The sequence below is a fragment of the Psammomys obesus genome, unplaced genomic scaffold (genome assembly GCF_907164565.1).
Source record: "Psammomys obesus unplaced genomic scaffold, mPsaObe1.curated_primary_1811, whole genome shotgun sequence".
In the NCBI taxonomy this organism is placed as follows: Eukaryota; Metazoa; Chordata; class Mammalia; order Rodentia; family Muridae; genus Psammomys; species Psammomys obesus.
Window position 1 is genome coordinate 15,262,034 of NW_026596073.1, and position 20,945 is coordinate 15,282,978.

The window sequence follows — 20,945 nt, forward strand, 5'->3', positions numbered from 1 at the left end:
TTCACAAGATTCTGTAGCCCGAGTTTCTGTCTCCTGCTAGTTTCCATAGTTGCTAGATCACGTTTCTATTTCTCAGAAAATGAAACTATAGTCCATGGAAATGAGATACAATAATTCACAAGCGGGCACACACAGCCACAAACAAGCATGTATAGGCACACTACATACATGTACAGGCATTCACAAGCATGCACAGTTACAGACAAGCATACACAGGTAACAAAACATGTACACGCACTTGTATCCACAAACACCCGCAAGCATACACAAACACACACAGGCATACATAACCACAAAAAAATACACGGCCATACACAAGTATGCTAATAAAAGAAGCATGCATAGACATAAAGAGAGTAGTTTTGTTATAGCCCGGCAGGGGGCGCACACGCCTTTAATCCCAGCATTCAGGAGGCAGAGGCAGAATGAGCTCTGTGAGTTTGAGGCCGGCCTGGTCTACAAAGCAAGTCCAGGACAGCTAGTGATACACAGAGAAATACTGTCTCAAAAACAAACAAACAAACAAAGCAAAGCAAAACAAAACAAAACAAAACAAAACAAAACTGAAACAGAACAACAACAAAGACAAATGGAAGGCCAGGCTGAAGAATGTTCCACTTGTAATGTAAGACCTGGGGTCTCAGAGCTCAGGAGTTCAAGATCGCGCCCTTCCCAGGAATTCCCACAGACCACAACTCGATGCAAAAGCAAGAGGTTTTTTTTTACTCCAATTGCGATAGGGTCACCCCTTCAAAGGCAGGAGACAACCCCGAGCATGCAAAGCACAGGGTTTTTATACTTAAAAATCTGGCCACTTTTGCTCTATACATTGATTGGTCAGCAAGAATAGCCTGAAGATTGTTTACAGCTAGTTGTTTGCAGTTTTTGGCCGTTTGTGAGTTTTCTCAATACAATTCACCCTGCCCTTATTTTTTTTTAAAAACTATCTCAGAGCAGTTCATCCTGCTCTTCGAGAGCTATCTGCGTCTGGCTTCAATTCGAGGCTATCTCGGAGCAGTTCATCCTGCCCTTTGAGAGCTATGTGCCTCTGGCTTTAATTCAAGGATGGGAATAGTCACAGCTGTTTTTCTTTTACAGTTGTTTTCATTCTCGGGTGGGCCCTCAGTAATACAATAATTCAATAATCTCCCTGAAAATCAGAAACGATAATCTAGTAACTCCCTTGAAAAGTCCTCAAGCACTTGACCAATCAAATTAAAGGTTAGTTAGAAAATTTTGTTTGGCTAGTGAAAATGATGTTACCTGGGCACTTTTTGTTAGCACTCTTTGTTACGGGGGCATACTTAGTTACCTGGGAACTCCATGAAATTCCCCCTTATCTCCCAGATCAGCACCAACCAGTCAGTTTATGACAAGCTTGCTTCTGCTAAATTCAGACCAACCATGTAACTAAAGTCCTGTTCCTTGCTCAAACCGTAATAAAAACCCAGCTTTGCAGCTACTCAGGGCTCCCTCCTAACCCACGGCATTGGATGCTGGGGAGTCCGGGCTTACGCCCGCAATAAACCTCTTTGTTCTTGTCTCCTGGCAGTCTTTGGGGATACTGAGATCTAGCATAACAACTTTCTTCTTTTGGTCTTTCCTAAATATTCACAACAAGGCCCTGGAGAGATGTTCAGGGTTGAAAAGCACTTGATGCTCTCTCAGAGGTCCTGGGTTCGGTTTCTAGCACCGACATGGCATCTCCAAACTGCTCTTAACTTCCTCTCTAGGGGAATCAATGCTCTCTTCTGGTGTCTCTACACTCATTGTGTGTTTGTATGTAGAGTACATGCAATGTGTACAACAAAACCCTAACACACATAAATAAAAACCAGCCAGTCTTTAAAGCAGCAACGAAGATCCCACCTAAGACAGTCCCAAAGCCTATATTCCTCCAAACAAAAGCATGGTCCAGCCTATCTCAGCAATATCCTGGCCCCAGGTACCAATTTCCATCTTAGAGTTTCCATTGCTGTGAAGTGATACCGTGACCATGGCAGCTCATATCAAGGAAAAGATTTAATAATGCTGCTGCCTTACAGTTTTAGAGGTTTAGCCCATTATCATGGCAGGAACCATGGTGGCACACAGACAGACATGGTGCTGGAGAAGGAGCTGAGAGTCCTACATCTTGATCTGTAGGCAGCAAAAGGAAACTGTGAGCCACACTGGGGGTAGCATGACAGGGTGAGACCTCAAAACCTGCCCACACAGACACATACATCTTCCAACAAAGCCACACCTACTCCAACAAGGCCACGCCTCCTAATAATGTCACTCCCCTGGGCCTATGTGGGCCATTTTGTTCAAACCAACACACACCCTTAGGAAGTGACAAGCAAACAGTGGTTTTCAAAGGAAATGAGACCTAATTGGGGAAAACATGGCATCGCAATAGAAATACATGTGACAAGACCATATTAAAAAAGATTAAGATGGGGGAGGGGTAAGGGGGAAATTTTCCAAAGGAAAAAGTGAAGATTACAAAGGTGCTTTAACAACAGGGAAACAAGTGGGACTTTATGAAATCAGAAACCTTCTGTCCTTCAAAGGAAACTGTTAGTAAACTGGGGAGGCGGGCTACGAAAGAGGGACAGGAAATTATTGCAAGATATACATCTGATGGATGATTAACACCTATAGTATAAAGAACTAAAAACAAAACAAAATGAAAAAACAAAACTTAACACACATAAAAAAATCTACCCAGTTAAAAAGTTGCCTGCAGCGCTGGAGAGATGGCTCAGAGGTTAAGAACACTGGCTACTTTTCCAAAGGTCCTGAGTTCAATTCCCAGCAACCACATGGTGGCTCACAATCATCTATAATAAGGTTTGATGCCCTCTTCTGACATGCAGGTGTTACATGTAGGCAAAACACTATATATATAAAATAAATAAAAAAAAATTTTTAAAAAGTTGGCTGTAGAACTGATTAAAGAGTTCTCAGAAGAAAAAGAATACAAATGCCTATGGCTTTATTTATTTATTGTTAATTCTTCACCATTCTTTGACCACCAAATGCTGTTAAAGGTGTAGGGAGAGCGGAACTCTCAGGCACTGTAGGTGGAAGTGCAAACTGGTGTGCCACTGTGGAGAACAATGTGGCAGATCCTCAAAAAATTAGAGAAAAATACATTTCTTAGGCATATACCCCAAGAACTCTATTGACTACTACCAAGACTTGTGCTCATCCATGTTCAGAACTGTTCTAGTCACACTAGCTAAGACATGGAAACAGCCTAGATGTTCATCAACTGGTGACTAGAGAGTGAAAATGTAGTACCTATATTCAATAAAGTTTTATTTAGCTGTAAAAAATGAATTCATGAAATTTTCAAGTAAATAGAGGTAGGAAACAATTGAGTGAAGTAAACAAACAAACAAACAAACAAACAAACAAAAACAACTGGGTGAAGTGACCCAGACCCAGAGAGACAAACATTGCATGTTCTTACTCCTCGGCCACAGGATGTGGATCTTACTGTCAAACTGTAGATTTATGTGTTTATTTTGGAATACCTGAAGAATCCAGGAGAATAGAATGGGGTCATCGTAGGAGAGAGGGAGGAGGAAAAAAAAAAGTTTTCTTTAACAGTATTGCTCCCGTTAGAGCAACCCCCCTCCAGCAGATGGCGCGAGAGCCAGAAGCTGAAGGACTGCACAAATTGAGAATGGCCACCAAGAAAGCCACAGATTGTCCTACAGGCTCCCAGAAGGTGTGCCGCCTCCTGGAGTCTCTTGTGGCCCAGCGAGCTGTGCTTCGGACATGTGACACTATGCCGCAACCCGGTGTGGTGGTAGACCGCGGAGGGCGCGGCGATTCGCTACAGTGGCAGTGGGAGTAATACACTTACTAAGCAGTTGTGGGAGGATTGAATGAGAAAACTGATAGGATTCTTGGCATGGAGCTTCATCTATCATCCAGGATGATCACCCAAGAATTGTGACTGTTGTGGTACTTAACTTTTTTAAAAATTCAATATTGACTGAATTAATATGTCAAATACAAGTCCAAGTATTTAGGATTTAATACCAAACAGGCTTGATCTAATGAAGAGGACACTCACATACACATTATTTCTAATTGGAAGTTTATAATGTTTTGTATATTTGTTTCATATTTTATGCTGCTATAACATTTTGGGGAGGGGAGTCTTTTCTGACCGGAGAAATACTACCTTTCCAAAGCAAGTTAACTCACATGGGTAGTAATGAAGTTCTTGGTAAACAGGCTTTCATGTATTCCTAAGAACCTGTTTTATTTCACTCTAAGGCGCCAAGCCACTATTTTCTTTATCCCACCTTAGCAGAGGGCCTGGTACTATACATAGGGACAGCACTTCTGCCCTTAAACGAACTGGGATTTTTCTTTTTTTAATTAGCCAATCCTAAACTGTTTACCTTGCACTGCCAGTAAAGGCCAGTGATCCATGTTTCCCTTCACCTCTGCTCCTTTCTCCTGATCAGCTTCAGTGTTTTCACTGCACGGCCTGGGTAGCATGCTCCCCTCTTTTTTTCCCAAGGAGAACTGTGAGCATCCGTAAGCTTTTCAAAATTTAAGATGCACAGGTCTATGTCATCACTCAATTTCTTTTCACAAATTAAGTTCTGGCACAAAGCTATACTTAAGAACTTTGGGGAGTCTAGCACGCCATCATAGGGCAGAAGCTAAAAGAAGTAGAGTCAGCTATGTTGAAATCAAAGGTTTTCAAGACCTTTGCCCATTGGCGTTTGAGGTACCCAAGTCTAAAGGATACATTTCTATTCCTAAGGAAACAATTCTGTTAGGCAGTGGGTAATTAGTGGTGCCTCCTGCCTGTAAGCCCAGCAATCAGGAGGCAGAGGCAAGAACAACTTTGAATTTGAGGCCAGTCTAGTCTATACAGCAAGATGCAGGCCATCAGGCTACATAGTGAGACCCTTCCTCACCTCTGCAAATGCCAAAACAAACAAACAAAAAAAATCTTTAGTCAGACATAGGCACTCCTACTTGTAATTCCAGCACTTGGGGGCTGATACAGAAGGTTCAACATGAGTTTAAGGCTAGTGAGTCCCAGGCCATCCTGAGTTATAGAGTCAGACTCAGTCTCAAAAAAACAAACACATGTAACAACAAAAATAAACTCACCCACCTCAGTCCTTGAGGTTTTGTTCACTGCTAATAAGCCACAGGCTTTGTGTCTATATCATTCAAAGTAGCAAGAGAATAAAAATGAAAAATTAGTTGAAATCATTCTACCATTTAAAAATAAAAAGCTCCTTTTGTTTCACATTGTACTGTAAGCTTTGACAGCAACAAGGCTTCCTTGCAGTGGCGAGCCTGGGCTTTTCTTCTCTCACCTATGAGCGCTTTGCTTGCCAGAATGGCTGGTCAGGGCCATGACCTATGGCTGGGCATCTAAAGGATTGTGAAGCGTCCAGATTCTTCTGAGAACTCCATCCCTAAATAGCCACAAAATTGTGAATGCAACAGAAAATCCTGGCAGGGCTTACACTGTGCTGGGCTAACCCTGTACTCATAATCAAAGTTCTGCAGGTGGCCAAACCACTGATAAAATTCCAGAGTTGCACAACTTCCTCTGCAAAAGCAAATAGGTTGGTGGTCTGACTCCTGGGGTGAGAATGTCCTGCTATTTTAAATCTCCTTCGGTCAGAGTGAAGGACAGCCCTCATTGGTGACTTGTCTTTTAGTAATTTTGTTGTCATACAGGTTAACAGATCTTAGCAGACCTACAAGAAAAATGAACAAGAATGTTGGAGGTTCAAAAAAAAATGTCTATCTGGCTATAAGAGAGCCTGCCCTCCTTGGTTTCAACCGTCAACTTCAGAATCTTGATGCTAGATGTGAAGAGGACTCCCTTCTTTCACAAAGCTTTAATGCAATGAAAAAGAATTTCTAGTGAAATGTGTGGTGTGCAGTTGTGCGGACATCACCAGGCAGTTAGCTTAGACACATAATGTTTTTTTATAACTGCAAAAGCGTCGCTTTGCGGTTTGGGGGCGAAGACATTCTAGCAGGCACAGCTAAAGGGACACACTGCTTCAGGCTTGTAGTGCGTCTTTTGCTTTACTCTGTGTTTGCTAAGTTTCTTCTTGTACTCCTGCTCACATTTCTTGTCAGCTCAGTCTGTATTGTTGTGTTGCACTCTTTGAGTGCTGAGCATTCTCAGCTACACTATTATCCAAAGTTTCCTTTTACACATCAACTCTGGAATTATTTCGGAGAGTGATGGGTGACGTTTAATGCTTCTGGTTGCTTGGAACTTTTCTGTCTTCTGTAAGGAGCTCTAAAGCTGAGAGGATTCTTCCCACTCTCTGCCACACAGCAAGCCACATGCCTTTTGAGGGGAAAACTAGTACACACAAAATGGGACAATTCACACTTAAAGATTTCTCCTATGCTATATATAAAGGACTTGCTTACTGGAACCAACCAGGGTTTGTTTAACCACGTACTTCTGCCGTCACTGTGAAGAGTCCTACTATATGGGGTACTTGGGAGCCCTTAACAATTATTTGAACCCATTTATCTGTTGGTTGGTAGAATTTTCAGGAAGAAGGCACTCTGGAGATGGCTGCTCTGGCTTTCTTAAAACCACAGTAAGTTTAAGCATGGAGCCAAGTAAGATCATGCAGTGGCTTCTTGTCACTTAAAAGCACACCTCTCTCTCTTGAGACGGAACTGCTAGAAGATATCCCCTAAATGGTCCATCTTGGATGAAAAGAGCCTTTTGGGGAAGGAGAAGTTTCTGACAAGGCATGGAGCTTGATCATTAAAGTCTGGATAAGATTTCAGACGTATTCCTGTCTTCTTTGTGGATATGAGGACAGAGTTGTTCAAGGAAGCTCCAGAAAGAGGCTTGGAGCACCTGGGGTTCTATAATGCAGTTTTCTGTACCAAGTCATGTGGTCAAGATTATTACTAGCTAGCATAGGCCAGTAGCTCAGTGGTAGAGCACTTGTCTGTTATACATAAGGGTGCCTAAAGCCCTGTGTTCAGTTCCATTAACACACACACACACACACACACACACACACACACACACACACACACAGTTGTTACCAGTTGCAAGGTCATGAAAATTAATGTGGATGAGTGCCATTTGAGGTTGACTTTTACAGATGAGGAAACTGAGGCTAAGGGGAAGAATCTTGACAGCATCAGATTTTACCTTGCCATTTTTTCTAGTACTCATCACACCCCTTCCCTCATTTATTTCTCTCCATAGCACTTATGACTGACATTGTGTTCTTCATTTTTTATATGTTTATAGTAAGTTCCTCCATGGAGTTTTATCCACTGCTGTCTGCCCACTGAGGACAGAGCTCAGCACACAGTGGAGCTCATTCAATATTTGCTAAGTGAATGATCCGTTAACATGGGCAGAGTAACTACTCGGATACCAACCTATTTCAACAAATAGCCTTGAACTCTAGGCTGCATCCTAGAAAATAACGACCATGGCTGTATTAACACAAAATGTTAATTGGTATCATCAGACTTGTCTTTGGCTTAAGAAAAAAAAAATTTATATATTTAGATACATGCCACAACAAAAGACAGGGCTTTAATCAAAAGTCTTACCTTAAAGCTCTCATACACTCAAAAATAAAATATTCTAGGCTAATAAACAAGGTTTGTCTTCTGGTTGAGTAAAATCATTCTTTGCCTTTGAAAACAGGCTTATTTGTGGTTGATTTCTCTTGTTGCTTTCTTTCTCTTTCCTACCTCTTTCTTTTTCTTCCTCTCCCTCCTCCTCTCTTCCTCTCCCTCCTCTTCCTTCTTCCCTTGACTACTTCTTTCCCCTCCTCTCTCTCTTTGCACTGTGCAGACTGGTATTACAATCCTAGGTTCAACAGATATGTCATGTGTCAGATTTCCCAGTAACTGGAACCACAAAACAAACAACATTATGCCTAGTTTGTGTGGTTTATAACTGATTTCTTTAATAATTGGAACAAATTTATCAATTCCTGCTATGTTCTGCTATTAATTTCCACACGGCAATCCAGGACAACTTGGTAAAGTGTCTACATAGACATGTCCAGATCTCACGGAGTAGATGAAAGTTTCAAAGTGGAAATTTTATTGGCTACTTTTATGATGTGCTAAATATAATGTTTCCTATCTCTAAAGTTACAAGTAAGTTTTTGTTAGTCTTCTAAAATAGTTAACAGCCGTATGTTTTGATTCACTTTACCTTGGGGAATTACAGACTTGCTCTGGGCAGGGTGCTGTAGTGCCCGAGATAGCTAGAAGAACAAAAGGAGCATTTAGAAATGTTCTCTGACTTCCTGGAGCTCACACAATGAATGGAAAAAATGCAGAGTCATAACTCTAACACTAACTGATGACATCCCATCTGTGGTTAGAAAAGTCTGGCTACTCAGAGCTGTTTTCATTTTGGTTTTCCCCTTCATGGTTACCGGAACCAAACTGCCTTGGGAAATGTTATTTGCTTTGAGAAAATGATTTACTCTTGTGCAACATTAAATTGTATCAATCAAGCAAATAAAGAAGGCCTTATTTATAAAGTTGCTTGGTTCTGATTTTACTTTATTGCATCTCAGGCTCCAAGAAGGGGAAAATGAAGTTTTTGCTGCTTAGTACATTTCTGTTTTTGTATATTCCCTTAGTCTGGACAAAAGAAAAGCATTATTACATCGGAATTACTGAAACAGTTTGGGACTATGCCCCTGGCAACGGAGAAAGGAAACTTGTTTCAGTTGACACGTAAGTCAATATTCTTTGTTGTTTATGGGCCAAATTTATAAGTTGTGAATTAAAAAAAATGAAGCTAAAAAGAAAAGTAGTTCTTTAATTTGTTAAACATAGAAAATGTAAAATGTTGACTTGAAAAATCAATACTTTTATTGGTTTCCTTTATGTCCCTAATATTTGTTATTGTAAAGCTTTCCTGTTCCTTTCCTCCTGGTCTTGAGGGAGCTTTGTCAGTTTCCTACTCTCTCCTGTGGTTAGACATTCCTTTATCTATATCCCAAATGTGTTCTGCTTCTGGATGCAGAAATTCTTTCCTATACAAAATGTTATCACATCACTAATTGTTCCTTATGGTAAAAGTACAGCATTAAAAAGTACAGTCCTTCAAAATATCAAATATAGAAATGAAATACAACATAAAGAAATATGGTTATGCTTAATATTTGCTGGGTGATTCAGGACAGTGATTGAACAAACTAATCTCTCACAGTCTCCGGGTCCTTATCTATAAAATGAGAGAGCAAGCTCATCTCACCGGGCTGTTTATCGCAGTGTTCCTCCACACATAACATGTGCATGAAATGTTATGTTCTTATTATGAGGTCCTGATAAAACACCATGTAACTTAAATGTCTTTTGTGTTTTAGTTGCTTTATATCAAGCAGTATTCTTTATAAAGAATAGTGGAGTCTTGAAGTTTCTCTGAGCTGAGTCCATTACTTTTAATAGTATCTAAACATTTCCTACCATACAGAAACTTAGCATTCACAGGAAATACTTACTATACTAGCAAATGGGTTTGTTGACAAGAGAACTCAAATGAGCGAAATGACCAGCATCTACTAAAATTGTCTCTTTAAAAACAGCTCCATTATGTAATTAACTACAGAATCATTGATGGGTATATACAATTTTGTTTAATTTTATATAAGGTTGAATTTTTTATGGTTAGAAAAAAATGTGTTCCTAATAATAATTTCCAACTGTTATTTTACTAACCTAGTAATATTTAGTAAGAAAAAGTTCTGAGCTGATAACTGGCTACAAAGATAGCAATTAGAATTTTTTAAACATGGTTTTGAGATAATATTCTCTTCCCAAAAGTTAGACATATTTTTACAGTTTCACTAGAAGCCTAATTATGTGTGGTTCATTGTTTCCCTGATTAAGTACAATATAAATTATATATAGTGTTTATTTCCAAGGAAATGGGTCAGATACACTAAAAAAAAAAAAAAAAAAAAAAAAAAAAGTACCGGGCTGCAAGTGTATTTCAATGATAGGGTACTTATCTAGTAAGTACAAAGCTCTGGTTCATTTATCAGCAACATTTTATATATATATATATATATATATATATATATATATATATATATATATATATGCAAAGAAGAATGTTGTTCTACTCAATGCTCCACCTACCCCTGCTATGCTTTATAATAAAAAATCAAGTCAGTCTATTGAGTATGTGCTGGCCATGATCCACTGTGGTAAACTCTTAAGTATGAGGAACCTTAAGTCTTAAGGTTGATAAAAACTTCAAAGAGTGTTTTTGTTTGTTTGTTTTAAATATTCTAGTTGTGTCCCTGTTCCAGATCAGACATTCAGGGAAGATAAGCTTGGTTACCCTGTTATTACTTAATAGGGACGCTCAAAGGTGCTCAGAAGGAAAACTGGGCACTTCCAGTTGAGTTCAGCTTTCTTTTCGTTATTGCCCTACAGTCTCCTGTGACTTCACCAGCATTTTAGAATCTGTTTCCCCATCTACCTGAACAATGACTGAAGCTCCAGTAACTTTGCCCGTGTCATGCTAAATTTTACCAGAGGAGCATGGCAGCAACCTTTTTCTACCTCCTTTGTCCTAAATCAGCAGTATGTCTGAGTCAGTCCATGAAGCATGAAATAAATAAAATGAATAAGTTGTGAAAGAGCCCAAAATAAGGGTCAGGGGGAAGACTAGGTTGAAAGTGTTAATCCCAAGGTCTGGGGTAATAAAGCAGATACACATGCTGTGATGGCTGCTAGGCCACATTTATCTATGAGTTAGAAGGTACTAAGTATTTGTGGGTATAAAAATAAACAAATGAAAGGTTTATAGGAAAGCAGAAGTCACTGCAGGGTATATTATAAAAATTTTCTCTTGTTCCTGAGTGGATAGATTCACACTGTAGACTGAATCAGGCAGCAGAATAACATAGGAACTTGAGTCTAGGCAGCATACTAGAGTTAGTGAATCTGAAAACAAGACTGCTGTTGAAGGAGAAAAATGTGTGAATTGTTCTTATTTTGTTTTGTTGGTTTGGAAAATAGGCTTACCTCTTCGAGATTAATTTCAATATTACTTATTTGTAACAAAGTGAGGTGGAAAGTAGCATCCTTATACTATTGCTAGTGCCGCCACTTCCAAAAACAGATAGTTTCTAAAATATACAGTTCTTGAAATAAGTTGCTTATATTTAAATAACCAAAAAAATGTATATACAGAAAAAAATCTAAAAAACCGGAGTGTGCTTAAGGTCCATGATCACTATTAAGTAAGTATTGAATAGTTGACCATAATAGCAATAATAATAATTATATTGTCTTTAAATTACTTTGTTTTCTAGTGACCTCTAGGAAGCTGGGGGGGGGGGGAAATGAAGCTTTCCTTAAGCCCAAGAACAACTTATAAACCCCTTTATAATTAACTTTGTAGGCTTTTGTTTGACAACTGTGACTTTCCTAACATGCTATAAACATTGGTATCTAGTTTTGCAATCAGTTGTAGGCTTGAAGGTCTGATAGCAGAATAATGGTGTCATTTTGAGCAAACATACTGACTAGAAAACAAACAAAAGCCCAAATTTTGACAAAGAAACAGTCAACAAACTAAGACCATACAGTCCAATGGTATAATCATAGTTATGCTAGTCTGGATATAATGGCTACTACTCAATATAAAGTGTTACTGCTATTATTATGTCATTATTGTCATTATTGTCATTATTCTTATTGTTATTGTTATGGTAACAAGTGACCTCCCTAATAAATCCTATTTTAGGAAAATAGAAAAACAAATGCTCTTAGAGAGAGAGAAAAAACTTTGCAACAAAAGCACTATCTTAACTCCATTAAAACACAACATATTTGGCTGGGTATGGCTGCTTGTGCATTTAATCCCAGCACCCTGGAAGCAGAGGCAGGAGGATCTCTGTGAGCCTGAGGACAGCCTGGTCTACCTAGCTTGCAAAACTACACACATTTACATTTAACAAGCTTACCTGAGCATCCTGCTAGTCGTAGATTGAGCTACCTACCTCACACCTAAGCAGTTCACTGGCTTACAAAAGACACTGTTATGTTTTTGCAAGCAATATTAAGAGAATACAATTGATTAATTAACGTGGAAAATTCTAATTAGATGTTAGCAGTTTCTGATTAGTTAGGTCCACGTTTCACTTTACTCTTTCCCGTCAGGCCTGTTCAACCTGGGCTCCACAGGTCACATGTAGCTATTTCAGAACAGCTATGAAAGTGGCCCAACACATTTGTAGACGATAATGTCATACATAGCAATGTCATAGCAATGTCAAGAGGTTGGATACTCCTTTTACATAAAATTATTTTTTTGGTTTGCTTATGTAGGCACCCAAGTTGCTAGGCCTGGCCAAATTGAGTGGGTTCCCAATTAATTATTTTAACGCTCTCTCAAAAATAATCTTAAAAATATTAAAGGACTGTATGGTGAGTGTCAGGTCCCCATGAACCCCAGTGCAAATGTCTATCTGTGGCAGCTATTAGCATACCAAAGCACACAGCTGGCCTCCTGGCCTTCTCAGTACCTTGCCTCCTTTCTGCTTTTTGCAGCCCTTCCCCCCATCCTAAACCTCTCCATCCCAGGCCTTTCTCGTTCCTTTCCTCAGCTTCTTTTTCCTAGATAACCCTGACATTTAGTCCATGTCACTTGCTTCTCTTGGATCTCTCTGGGTTAGTTCTCGGCCTCTTCCCTTTTTTCTCTTCCTCGCTCAGTCTCCCCCATGCCCTCTTTTGGTCTGGTTCAGTCTGGACTCTTCCAGAGGTCTCTGGCTGTGCTCTCTCTCCCTCACTTCTACAATAAAACATTTCTCCTCAGCCACGCCTATGAACAGCCCTGTCCTCAGTTTTATTCAGGGAGTTTGAGTGTAACCTGAGGTACATGAGACTCTGCCTCAAAAAAAATTTTTTTTTAAATCTTCTAAAGAGGATTTGGAAAATTTTGGACAACGTTATTGGGAGAATCCTTTTGCAAGGCCCCATTCTTTAAGGCTGCTAAATAAAAATAATGTTTTTTTAAGGGATAATCACCTCATAAAGGACAACCTCTCTGGACACACTAAACAACTTAAACACTTCATGCTTTCCATGTTCTACTTGCTCTTACCCATTTCCATTTCTCCTGCCTGAAAAGGTTGATTAGCACTGTATTCCTGCTGTGTTTGCAGGGCAAAGCTATTTTTGATATATAATTCACTGAGGCTCCTTAGCCTGTGGCTAGGCCACTTTCCTGTGATGGCTGTATGTTAAAGGCAATGGCCAGCAAAAAGATTTACTGCCCTAAATTCCTAGAATGTGTGGGAAAGATGAGACATCAATTAGAGGACTCATGTTTTGTTTTTTTGTTTGTTTGTTTGTTTTGTTTTGTTTTTTGAGCCAGGGTTTCTCTGTGTAGCCTTGGCTGTCCTGGACTCGCTTTGTAGATCAGGCCAGCCTCTAACCCACAGCAATCCACCTGCCTCTGCCTCCCTGCATGCACTACTACACCAGCTCCAATATAAACTCTTAAGCTGTCTTTCGTTCTTTATGTGCTGGGATCAAAGGCATGCGCCACCATGCCTGGCTTCAGGACTCATGGTTTAGCCAACATTGTGGCTAGCCCAGATAGGAGTCAGGGTGATTAGCCAGCATGGGGCTGAACAAAACATTAGAAGCTTCTAAGATTAAGGTAGATTCTGTGTACTGTTGCTGACTGCATGTTGGAAAGGGTTACCTGAGAATCATGTGGGCAGCCTTAAACATCCAGGAGAGGCGCCCAGAAATCATTCAGGAAGTGCATTTTTTCACAGGTCTTCAGGGGAGTGCACAGTCTGGCATTTCATTTCAGTGCTGTTATGCCCAAGGCTCAGAACAAAGCTGTGCGGTATCAGACTTAGGACTCATCCAACTGTGAGGCCATAAGCAGCTTTTACCTCAGGCGGCAGTGTGATGATCTCTTATGCAGCAATAAAAATCTAATGTAGCGTTTCAACCAGCCAAGTGAAAACTCTGCTTTAATCCGGAGGCTTTAGTAACCAAGCTAAGCATAGACCAAACCTCTTCAGTGAATTCTGAACTCACCAGTGGAATGTATTATTAGCTAATTATAGCAGCATTAATGATTACCTACCATTTAAAATTCAATTCTGATTTTGAGTCTACCAGAAATAATAGGAGTCAGCTTTTTTTTTTTCCTTTAAAAAGGGAAAAAGGGGCTAAACTAGAAAATATGATTGCTGTGAAGGAAATCCATTTGCTGTAAATGAGTAGAAAGAAGCAGGTTACAGCTGAAGGACTGAAATTAATGTGAATAATTTGTTTGGTTCAAAGACTCACTATTATAGATTCTTGTGGCTGAACATCTGACTGGCAAGGTTCCCACAAGCTTCTGGTAGGTGACTGACCCTTTGTCCCTAGGCCAGCAATGGTTTTCTAAAGCTCTTTTGAAGGACAACATCAGGATCATACACAAACAGACCTCCCCAAAGTTAGACATTTCCCAATTTGGCTAAGGGAAATTTCTCACAATGACCAGGCCAGATAGAAAAACCAGTTTGATTTTGTGTGGTGTGTGTGTGTTATAAACGTAGATATTCCAAGTGTGTAAAAATCTCTGAATATATTTAGCTTCAGATATATTTTTATTTTAAAGGTAATTTTCACACACGCTCAATCCTCTCAAAAACTTTGTCTAGAAAAAAAAAATGAGCCACAAAGCTAAGACAGAGCACATGCTGTCTTAAGAAATGAGTCCTTACACATCAGGGCAATGGATGCATTTTGACAGGTGACCACCTGTTACAGTATATGGGAACAAGATGGGGTGAATTCCTGGGTGCCGCAGCGTCACAGTCAGGAGAATGGGTGCATAAGATGTTTCAATAAAGCCTCAAGGACTCGAAACCTGCTTTAAAACCCAGACTGTGCAAAATGTTTATCGCCAGGGCATGGTGGAGGAGGATCCCTGCTGATGTTGTCAGACAAGTCTCCCGGAAATGACGGTAGCCCCCCGAAGAACATTTATTCTGAGGTTTATGGTTTGAGGCTAGCCCAGGGTTCTTCTAGCTAGATGGGAAGGAGACGTTAGCTTCAGCTAGTTCTGAGCGAACTGTCCCCCGGTGGACCTCTCTTAACACAACAGACGGCATGAATCTCTGCCTTTAAACTCAGGGGTCTTTGGTGACACACAGCTTAACTAGTTTTAAAGCAAATATTTGTTAAGATTCCTCTTGCCCATACTAATTCTGTGAGTTTGGGGCAGAGTTCAATCCTGTGTTCTGTTCTTCATTCGTGGATTTTCCGAAATCTCCAATCTACCTCCATTTTTTTTTTCTTCTGCTTTATTTAACACAAAGGGAAAGCGTGTAACAATTATAAGTTACACAAGAGGACTCACCAGGGTAAGTTCTTTCGGCAGCATTTTGCTGTTCCACAATTGATATAATTTTAACTGAAGACACACACACACACACACACACACACACACACACACACACACACACACATGCACGCATGCGCACGCACACACAAATAAATAATTTAAAAGACAGAGTTTAGTTGCACTCAGTTTTGTTTCGTTTTCTTTTTCTTGACACCGCGTGAGGACCACCGTGTTATGTGGTCCTCACAGATGGTTCTCTACGGCATGTCTGATATGAAATACCTCATCTAATTACGATCACAGAGCCAGTCCACAGCTGTTCCCTTCATCTTTGGAGGTGTCTATCCGACACACAAAGACTCTCCTAAATTCTTAGGCTAGCTCCGGAAACGATGGCTTCTGATGAGAGTGTCTTTTCCTTTCCAGGGAACAGTCCAATTTCTATCTTCAAAATGGCCCGGATCGCATTGGAAGATCATACAAGAAGGCCCTTTACGTTCAGTACACAGATGGCACCTTTGGCGAGACTGTAGCCAAACCAGCATGGCTAGGGTTCTTAGGCCCTATCATCAAAATTGAGGTTGGGGACAAAGTTTACGTTCACGTGAAGAACTTCGCCTCTAGGCCCTACACTTTCCATCCACACGGGGTGACTTACCGCAAGGAGCACGAGGGTAAGTCCAGAGTGTGTTGTGGTTGGCGTTTCCTCTCTTCGGTAGGAAAACCTTTTAACGTCTGAAACTGATACCTCTATATGAAACCTACAGCAACACCCCTTAACACCAATCTGTTTCGCAGTGGGATTTGAACTCACCGCAGTAGTGCTTTGTTTCTTCTGGCTGTGGGACTTTGTGCGGTTGGAATGCCATCCGCGCCTAAGTGGACTAGATGCTGACAGGGAGAGCCAGAGCTGTATCTCCGGCACTTAACTCCTCATCTGATAGAGGAAGACTATGAGGATATGAGAGGTGGACGGTGTTCCTGGAAACTTAGAAGAGGCGTGAAGCTAGAGGGGAGAGAGAGATTCAGGTGGAGGCTGTCTTACCTGTGAGCTTCTTCCGGGGAGCACACTGTGGCTGCAACCACGCTCCAGCCTGACCTCCCATAAACTCCAGCCCAGCTAAGGTGGACTGAGTACTCTCACACGTGAGCCACACAGCCTGAGGACCTGAGTTCATGCCCGGGGACTCACATGGTGAAAGTGTGAACTGACCGCCCCCCGAGATGTCAGCTTACCCTCACATGTGCACCATAGCCACTCTCTCTCTCGGAATACATGTAACATAAATGTACATTTTTAATGTTTTTTTTTTTTTTTTTTTTAGAAAGTGAATGTTAGATGTGGTGTGTCTTCTTCTGAAGACAGGGCACTCAAGAAACTATTAGGCTAAAGAAACGATTCTACGTAAACCCACTCACTGCGTGATGAACCAGTGGGTTTAACTGGGTTTCCTTGCAGGAGCATGACAATGCACAGGCAGCGACGCTAAAGAAGAGCAACTTGTATATCCTAGGAGAAGGCAGAGCTGCCCTGGAGCGCTGCTTCCTGAAGCACCTGGCGTGCCCTCACTCCCTGGCCCAAGTCCTGTGAGAGTCTCCTGTGAATAAAATAAGCACAGCTGCTCTGATTGCAAAACTGCAACAGCCACATCATAACCAGAGGACAGAGTTCCACATTACATCATCTCTTTTCTGTTTTTCTGAACCAAATGGTTCTATTTTAACTGGCTATTGTGCTTTTTCTATTTTACAGCACCATGATATACTGAAGAGTTAACATTAATTTTTAAAAGACAACCATAGGCTTGTAATTTTGTAAAAAAACAAAAAAAACAAAAAAAAACTTGTCTTTCAAAGATACATGTTCAGATATTATAAATTAAATATGTCTAGAATTTGCTTTCAAATAATTTCATGTGGCTAAAGATAACATTGATTAGGTTACAGGAAAAAAAACATAACTGGCTTTCAGTTTACCATTGTTAAAGCTGGGATGATAGGTACACTGGAAATCTACCAACACTTAGAGAAGGATAGCAGTTGATCTCAACTTCTTCATGCTTGAAAAGTTCTAAAATAAAGTGTAATTTTTTTTTGCGTTCTGCAATTACAACACACACTCACACAAATCTGACATTATATAAGCAATTTCAAACTATAAGAAGGTGATTACTTTGCATATTTTTTTATACCATGACCCCAAGCTTTTCCTTAAATTGTTGAAGTCACAATCATCCTGAAATATTCCTTATGTATGACTCAGTCACTTACTAAGTTAATAAGAATCATGTCCATGAGGCTTATAAGCTCTGTAGACCTTAGCCTTTCATTTATTCTTTTTATGCCTTCAATTCAGAACATGACTGACCATGCAGAGGGCACTCACTAGGTGCTGAGGGCTGACGATTACTCAACTCTGTCAAATGCACTTACTTTCTAACCCCACTTCATGCTGCTTTCCAGGAGCTGTCTACCCTGACAACACCACCGAGTTTCAGAGAGCCGATGACAAAGTCTTTCCTGGGGAACAGTATTTGTATGTGATGCATACTAGTAATCAAAGTCCTCGTGAGGAGGACAGCAATTGTGTGACCAGGATTTACCACTCCCATGTTGATGCCCCAAAAGATATTGCATCAGGACTCATAGGACCTTTAATACTCTGTAAAAAAGGTATGTTTTCTCACAGCTCACAATACAGGACACAGATACAAGACAGTTTGTTTTATTTTCTTTTTCAATTTGTTTTTTTTTAACTAAAAGTTATTCTGTGTTGCAGTTGAGTAATAATGGGTAAAAGTAGAAAAGAGGGAAAGAAAGTATAGGAGAGGCCTTGATGACATGAAAAGTGGAACAAACATCTTAGAAGGAAAATGCTAATGAAGCTAAGATGCTTGAAATGGGTTCTCTGTGGGATAGGTTTGCTGGGTATAATTTCCTGCAATGGTGTTTTATGGAGACAAAAGACTTTACTATTTGTGACAACCTCGGTGGCACTCCTTGGTGATGTCTGTAGTTACCTGTATTATACTGGCAAGTATAATAGTACATTTGTTCCTCACCTCATAAAGACAGTATAACTCAAGTTTGAAATGTAATATTTATTGGATCAATAGTTACCTGCAAAGCCTTCTTGTGTTGGCTTGTGGCTATATGTTTGTGCCAGAAGATTTAGACACATTTGAATTGTAACTTCTCAGTTGCCAAAATACACTGAATGTTTTTGTTGGTGGGTATGTAGACACACGGGCACACAGTACGTGGCATTGGAACTTCCCTGTTTCCACAAAGCACAGTAGATGGTCCAGATCTGTGGTTTACTAAGAAAATAAACACCAAATTTTCAAAAGCTCAAATTACCTAAAAAAATATAAATTGAATCACATGCTCAAATTTCAGATCTACTAAATCACACATTTCTACCTCAGGTTCTCTAGATAATGAAAGAGAGAAAAAAACTGACCAAGAATTTGTAGTCATGTTCTCTGTGGTGGATGAAAATCTCAGCTGGTATCTGGAAGATAACATCAAAACCTTTTGCTCTGAACCCGAGAAAGTTGATAAAGACAATGAAGACTTCCAGGAGAGCAACAGGATGTACTGTAAGATCACAAAAGACATGTTTTTTTTTTTTTTTTGTTTTAATAATTCTGCTAAGATTACTCCCTCACACGAATACTTCTAGCTTGAGGCTCTGAGAACAAAAGCATATTGGACATGCAATTTGGCATATCTGTCTGTCTTAGTTGGGGCTCCTGCTGCTCCAATGAGGCACCATGACCGAAGGCAGGTTTGAGAAGATAGGGTTTAATTTGGCGGACACTTTCACATCATTGAAGGAAGTCAGGGCAGGAACTCAGACAGCACCAATACCTGGGAGGCAGGAGATGAGGCAGAGGCCACAGAGAAGTGCTAGGGACTGGCTTGCCCAGTCTGCCTTCTTAGATAGCCTAGGACCACCAGCCACGAGGGCGCCACACACACATGGGCTGGGACCTCCTCCATCAATCATTAAAAAAAAATTGCCTTACAGATGGATCTTTTGCAGGCATTTTCTCAACGGAAGCTCCCTCACCTAAGATGACTCTAGCTTGTGCCAAGTTGACACAAAACTAGACAGCTCACTGTCTAAATATTAGGCCAAGTAAAGCCAGATACACCAAACTTGTTCTCTGATTTACAAGAAAAATCGTTAGTTGGAATTGAATGCATACATGTTATACTTACATATTTATTTATCCTCCAAGTTCATTCTAGAAATTATTTGAAAGCCAATTCAGACTATTAGAGTAAACGTTTAAAATTAGATTTACACTATCAGTCGTCCAGCTACGTTTAACAAAATAACTCTGAACACTAGTTCCGATGTAGTTTTACACATTACCTTTGTCCTTACCAAGAACCCTGTTCTATAGCATTTACGTATTTTAGTTCACTCTGTGTCACCTAGAAATGCCTTCTTGACAGTCCAACCTTTTCTGAACTCCCAGGAAGAAAAATGATGAGATTAGGTTATCTATCCCCGGGAACTTACATGGAAAATCAAATACCTTAACGCTAATTAGATCAGAACATATAGATTGTATTTGCATTTAGTTTCTTTAAAAGGATATTCACTTGAAAACTGAGACAACAATAACTGTGCTTCCAAATTATAAAATGAAGTTATTTCCAGTTTTCTAAAACTTACCTTTGTTTTCATTAACATCTCTTTTCTATACATTTTCACCTTTTGCTCTGCTATCCTGCTAGCAAAACCAGATGTTAGAAAAATACACTCACATTTCTAGCTTGGGCGGACATGGTCTGGTATCTCTGTCACATGCAATATATTAATGATCCTTACCATTAATGTTTTTACTCACGAATTTCCCAAATTGAACAGTGACCCTCAGTTTCTTCCAAGGTTCTCAGGCCATACAGCTTCTGAGCTTTCAGGTGTCCCTGGTTCTGGTCCTTGCTACCTTTTCTTGAATTTATTTTCTTTCTTGAAATCTGTAATTTTTGTCTTTCAATCTTAGAAATAACTTTACTTGTTTTTGTTATTATAAAAGAAATTCATATAAGTCAAAAAAGTTTAGAAAAAATTGAAATTATCTGTCCTTTGCCTACCAGCATGGTTATTAGCTGATAATTAAATAATGTACAATATTTTATATGTAGATGAGTGCTTTCTATATATGTATACAGCTATACTGACACACACACACACACACACACATATATGAAACCAATCTGCATAGTTTATAAACATCAGAGACCACACAAGTTTTTTTTAATATTAGTTATAGTTTATTAACTCTGTACCCCAGCTGTATCCCACTCCCTCATTCCCTCCCAATCCCACCCTCCCTCTTTCATCTTCTCCCTTTCCATGTCCACTGATATGAGAGGACCTCCTCCCCTTTCATCTGACCCTAGCTTATCAGGTATATTCAGGCCTGGCTGCAAAGTCCTCCTCTGTGGCCTAGCAAGGCTGCTACGTTTAATAAAATAACTGCTGCTCCTCCCTAGGGGGGTGGGGAGGTCAAAGAGCCAGCCATTGAGTTCCTGTCAGAAATAGTCC

The 20,945-nt window shown here is 40.0% G+C and overlaps 1 protein-coding gene across 2 annotated transcripts in view; it reads left to right on the top strand.

The window, feature by feature from the left end:
- The first annotated feature begins 8,462 nt into the window (after positions 1-8,462).
- Cp (ceruloplasmin) overlaps positions 8,463-20,945 on the top strand; it is a 54,830-nt gene continuing 42,347 nt past the window's right edge. Inside the window, exons 1-4 of one of the 2 annotated variants that reach the window (XM_055626068.1) lie at positions 8,463-8,739; positions 15,806-16,053; positions 17,843-18,052; positions 18,808-18,981. In XM_055626068.1, the coding sequence (XP_055482043.1) occupies positions 8,594-8,739; positions 15,806-16,053; positions 17,843-18,052; positions 18,808-18,981 (778 nt within the window). In that variant the 5' untranslated portion in view covers positions 8,463-8,593. The remainder of the gene's footprint in view (positions 8,740-15,805; positions 16,054-17,842; positions 18,053-18,807; positions 18,982-20,945) is intronic. The other variant, XM_055626067.1, reaches the window with a different exon arrangement.